Raw genomic sequence first — 5,455 nt, 5'->3', positions numbered from 1 at the left:
GATACTTTCAAACTCGTTTTATGAAGCCATCATTACCATGATTCCAAAACCAGACAAAGACTCCACCAAAAAGGAGAATTATAGACCAATATCCCTGATAAACATGGATGCAGAAATTCTCACTAAGACACTAGCAATAGGATCCAATAGTATATTAAGCTGATTATTCACCATGACCAAATGGGATTTATCCCCAGGATGCAAGGCTGGTTCAACACTCATAAAACCATCAACATGATAGATCATATCAACAAGAGAAAAAACAAGAACCATATGATCTTCTCAATGGATGCAGAGAAAGCATTTGACAAAATACAGCATGCACTCCTGATTAAAACTCTTCAAAATGTAGGGGCAGAGGGTATATTCCTCAGCATCTTAAAAGCCATTTATGAAAAGCCCACAGCAAATATCATTCTCAATGGGGAAAAACTGAAAGTCTTCCACCGAAGATCAGGAACACGACAGGGTGTCTACTCTCACCACTGTTATTCAACATAGTACTAGAAGTCCTAGCCTCCGCAGTCAGACAACAAATAGAAATAAAAGTCATTCAAGGGATCCCTGGGTGGCGCAGCGGTTTGGCGCCTGCCTTTGGCCCAGGGCGCGATCCTGGAGACCCGGGATCGAGTCCCATGTCGGGCTCCCGGTGCATGGAGCCTGCTTCTCCCTCTGCCTGTGTCTCTGCCTCTCTCTCTCTCTCTCTGTAGGACTATCATAAATAAATAATAATAATAATAAAAAAAATTTTAAAAAAAAAAATTTAAAAAGTCATTCAAATTGGCCAAGAAGAAGTCAAACTGTCCTGTTTCCAGATGACATGATACTCTACATAGAAAACCCAAAAGACTCCACCCCAAGATTGCTAGAACTCTTACAGCAACTCGACAGTGTGGCAGGATACAAAATCAATGCCCAGAAATCAGTGGCATTTCTATGCACTAAAATTGAGACTGAAGAAAGAGAAATGAAGGAGTCAATCCCATTTACAATTGCACCCAAAAGCATAAGATACCTAGGAATAAACCTAACGAAAGAGGTAAAGGATCTATACCCTAAAACCTACAGAACACTTCTAAAAGAAATTGAGGAACACACAAAGAGTTGGAAAAACATTTCATCCTCATGAATTGGAAGAATAAATATTGTGAAAATGTCTATGCTACCCAGGGCAATTTACACGTTCAGTACAATCCCTATATAAATACCATGGACTTTCTTCCCAGAGTTGGAGCAAATTAAGATTTGTGTGAAATCAGAAAAGACCCTGAATTGCGAGGGGAATATTGAAAAAGAAAACCAGATCCGGTAGCATCACAATGCTGGGTTTCAAGCTGTATTACAAAGCCATGATCATCAAGAGGGTGTGGTACTGGCACAAAAACAGACACATAGATCAATGGAACAGAATAGAGAACCCAGAAATGGGCACTCAACTCTATGGCTAACTAATATTCAACAAAGCAGGAAAGATTATCCACTGAGAACATGACAGTCTCTTCAATAAATGGTGCTGGGAAAATTGGACAGCCACATGCAAAAGAATGAAACTAGTCTATTCTCTTACACCATACACAAAGATAAACTCAAAATGGATAAAAGATCTAAATGTGAGACAAGAATCCATCAAAATCCTAGAGGAGAACACAGGCAACACCCTTTTTGAACTTGGCCGCAATAACTTCTTGCAAGACACATCTATGAAGGCAAAGTACACAAAAGCAAATGCGAACTATTGGAACTTGAAGATAAAAAGCTTCTGCACAGCAAAAGAAACAGTCAACAAATCGAAAAGACAACCTACAGAATGGGAGATATTTGCAAATGACATATCTGATAAAGGGCTTGTATCCATGATGTATAAAGGACTTATCAAACACAATGCCCAAGAAACCAAAAATCCAATCATGAAATGGAAAGAAACGTGAACAGACATTTCACCAAAGAAGACATACACATGACCAACAAGCACATGAGAAAATGCTCTACGTCACTGCCATCAGGGAAATACAAATCAAAAGCACAATGAGATACTACCTCACACCGGTGAAAATGGCAAAAATTAACAAGACAGGAAACAACAAACGTTGGCAGGGATATGGAGAAAGGGGAACCCTCTTGCACTGTTGGTGGGAATGAAAACTGGTCCAGCCACTTCGGAAAACAGTGTGGAGGTTCCTCAAGAAGCTGAGAACACAGCTACCCTACAATCCAGCAATTGCCTTGCTGTGTATTTACCCCAATGATACATATGTAGTGAAATGCTGGGACACCTGTACCCCAATGTTCATAGCTGCAATGTCCACAATAGCCAAACTGTGGAAGGAGCTATGATATCCTTCAACAGATGAATGGATAAAGAAGTTTTGGTCTATATATACAATGGAATATTACTCAGCTATTAAAAAAGGACGGATACTCACCATTTTCTTAGACATAGATGGAATTTGATGGTATTTTGCTGAGTGATGTAAGTCAATCGGAGAAGGACAATTATCATATGGTTTCACTCATATGGGGAATAAAATAAATATTTTTTTTCTTTTTATTTTTTATTTATTTATGATAGTCACAGAGAGAGAGAGAGAGGCAGAGACACAGGCAGAGGGAGAAGCCGGCTCCATGCACCGGGAGCCTGACGTGGGATTCGATCCCGGGTCTCCAGGATCGCTCTGGGCCAAAGGCAGGCGCCAAACCGCTGCGCCACCCAGGGATCCTGAATATAATAAATATTGAAAGGGATAACAAGGGAAAGGAGAGGAACTGAATGGGAAAAATTAGAGAGGGAGAGAAACCATGAGAGACTCCTAACTGTGGGAAAAGAACAAAGGGTAGTGGAAGGGGAGGTGGGTGGCGGGATGGGGTAACTGGGTGATGGGTACTGAGGAGGGCACCTGATGTGATGAGCACTGGGTGTTCTACTATATGTTGGCAAATTGAACTTCAAAAAAAAAAAAAAAGAATGAAAGTTAATCAATACTCTATCTTCCCTCAAAAATATCTCCTTTTATAAGTATTTTCATATCCTTAGTGCAACAGATCTCAGGTAAGGAATTTAGCTCAGAAAATTTCAGAAATCAATATGATTTAACTAGTTAATATTAGTGTTTAGTATTTCCAGGGGATAAAGGAGAGACATTCAGGCATTTTGGAAGGAGCAATAGGATGGGGGTTCACCATGTGCACATATTATTGCAGGTAGGCCAGACATATCCAAAATACAACCCTTAAATTTTCACTATATTTTTTCTTCTATTACTGGTACTCATAAGCTAATATTTTCTATTTTTTAAAGAATCATCTTCAATGTAGTATCTTTGAGACTTCTGGTTGCAGTAAATAGGACCTAAGCAAGTGGGAGATAGTTGGCATTGGTGATTTTAAGTTGCGTACTCCTTATTTGATCTGCATCTTACATATGTTACATTAGATATTTTCTTTGCTCAAATAAAAGGGAAAAATTTAAAAATCTTAAACAGCCCCGGGCCCCGCGCAGAGCCGCAGCCTCGCGGTCCGGCGGGGGCGCCGCAGGGATGGCGCCGGCGGCCGGCGGCGAGGCGCACTTCCAGAGGGGCAGTCTGCCCTGGTTCACCGCCATCGCCCTGTCCTTCGGGTATTACACGTGGGTTGTCTTCTGGCCTCAGAGTGTCCCTTATCAGAGCCTCGGACCCCTGGGCCTCTTCACTCAGTACTTGGTGGACCATCATCACACCCTCTTGCACAGCGGGTATTGGCTTGCCTGGCTGATTCACGTGGGAGAGTCCTTGTACGCCATGGTTTTGTGCAAGTCTAAAGGCATCACGAATGGTCGGGCTCAACTACTCTGGTTCCTACAAACTTTCCTCTTTGGGATAGCATCTCTCTCCATCTTGATTGCTTACAGACCAAAACGCCAAAAACAAACTTAAAGAAGATATCTAAAAGCTTTCTCTATACTTTGACATTCAGCTTCACCGTTTTGGGGGTGGGAGGGATGCTGGGGGTGCCGGAGTTTACTTGATCTTTCTACTTTCCAGAAATTTAAGACCCTCTGGTTATTCATCATTCTTTCATACGCTCTGGTTGAGCTTGGCTAGAGAAGCGAAAAGGATTTCAGCTTTCCAATTCTGCAGACTCACTTTTGTGGCAGAGGGCCCCCAGCTCCCTTCTTGGGGTCTTTGGCAGTGTTGATGCTCTTTGTGTCATCTGGTTTAAGCTGTGTGCTAAAATTGCTTGTTGGTATGACTTTGCTCCCATCTTCTGACTAAGACACCATACCTTGACCACCCCACCTGAGCTCTCCTTTCCCCAGATTTCGTGTACCTTTCTGAACCAGGATGGAGTAACCTTTCTACAACACATCCATTCCACATACACTGGGCACCTGTGAAGCAGGATCTGACCTTCCCAAACTCCCATTTCTCACACACCAAGAAAGATAAGGTTAAGATAAGCAAGTGCCAGGAATGGGCCAGGCCGAGCAGTAACATAGAGGCACAGAGGACAGGTTGAGGACCAGGAGGAAAGGATGGGGCAATGCCTTCCCTTAAGCCAGTCAGGAGCGATCCTTCCCTCCACGTAGTCCCTTGGACACAGCACTCAGTGGTGTGCAGGGGTCTGATGGCCGCTGCTAGATGGCTCCTTCTGGTCGGGAGCACATTTTAGCTTGATTTCTTTTCTCAGGACCTGTCCCATTGCCTTGCACACAGGTGTTCTATCAGTATTTTCTGGTCCTCTGAATGAAAACTTTCCACTAGTTCAGTATCATTCCAGTTGTTACAGGAAAACTGCAGAACCCACTCAGTGTATTCTCTTCTCAAAGGAGCACAGGCCTGCCCTTGACTGGTGGTATCACCACTCTGTGGGTCCCCCAGTAGGGAACCGGTGTCTTTTTCATACTTGCCTATTCTTAGTCACTTTCTTTTTCTTTTTCTTTTCTTTTCTTTTTTTTTTTTTTTAAGATTTTATTTGAGAGAGAGAGGCAGAGGGAGAAGCAGGCTCCATGCAGGGAGCCTGATAGGGGACTCGACCCTGGGTCTCCAGCCTCACGCCCTGGGCTGAAGGCTGCACCAAACCGCTGAGCTACCCGGGCTGCCCCTCTTAGTCATTTTCTACAGACTGTAATGTCTCCCTCCAGCTCCAGCTTACTCACAGACATTCCTGAGCTAGAGATTCTAACTGGGAGCTACTTACTACCTCTCCTACTCACCTGACCAGACCTTTTTACTACTACTGACTGGCAAAATGACTCTGTCACCTAAGGGCCATTAGGGTTCTTTTCCTGGAGGACCACCTGCCTGCCACCTTCTCTAGGCACTAGACCTTATTTCCCATCTGTGATGTGGTAGGGCATGTTCTCTGCCTTAAGCAAACATTTATGAGAGACAGTCCCCTCCCCCCAAAAAGAGACCTCAAGTAAAACTACAAGCCTGAAAGGTTATGGATTATGGGTTGTTTCTGGTGGAGATCACTTTCT

General features: G+C 43.3%; 1 protein-coding gene across 1 annotated transcript; it reads left to right on the top strand.

The window, feature by feature from the left end:
* Nucleotides 1-3,486: 3,486 nt before the first annotated feature.
* LOC121483050 (transmembrane protein 254-like) lies at nucleotides 3,487-4,336 on the top strand. The gene has a single exon (XM_041741259.1). The coding sequence runs from the start codon at nucleotides 3,534-3,536 to the stop codon at nucleotides 3,906-3,908; it is 375 nt and encodes a 124-aa protein (XP_041597193.1). The 5' UTR covers nucleotides 3,487-3,533; the 3' UTR covers nucleotides 3,909-4,336.
* The last annotated feature ends 1,119 nt before the right edge of the window (nucleotides 4,337-5,455 follow it).

This window comes from Vulpes lagopus, chromosome X (genome assembly GCF_018345385.1).
Source record: "Vulpes lagopus strain Blue_001 chromosome X, ASM1834538v1, whole genome shotgun sequence".
NCBI classification, from domain to species: Eukaryota; Metazoa; Chordata; class Mammalia; order Carnivora; family Canidae; genus Vulpes; species Vulpes lagopus.
The sequence above is the reverse complement of the archived record's forward strand: the minus strand, read 5'-3'. Positions and strand labels throughout refer to the sequence as shown.

What these genes read in the sequence shown, in the direction of transcription:
- LOC121483050 (XM_041741259.1), top strand. Translation starts at nt 3,534, where the DNA reads ATGGCGCCGGCGGCCGGCGGCGAGGCGCACTTCCAGAGGGGCAGTCTG.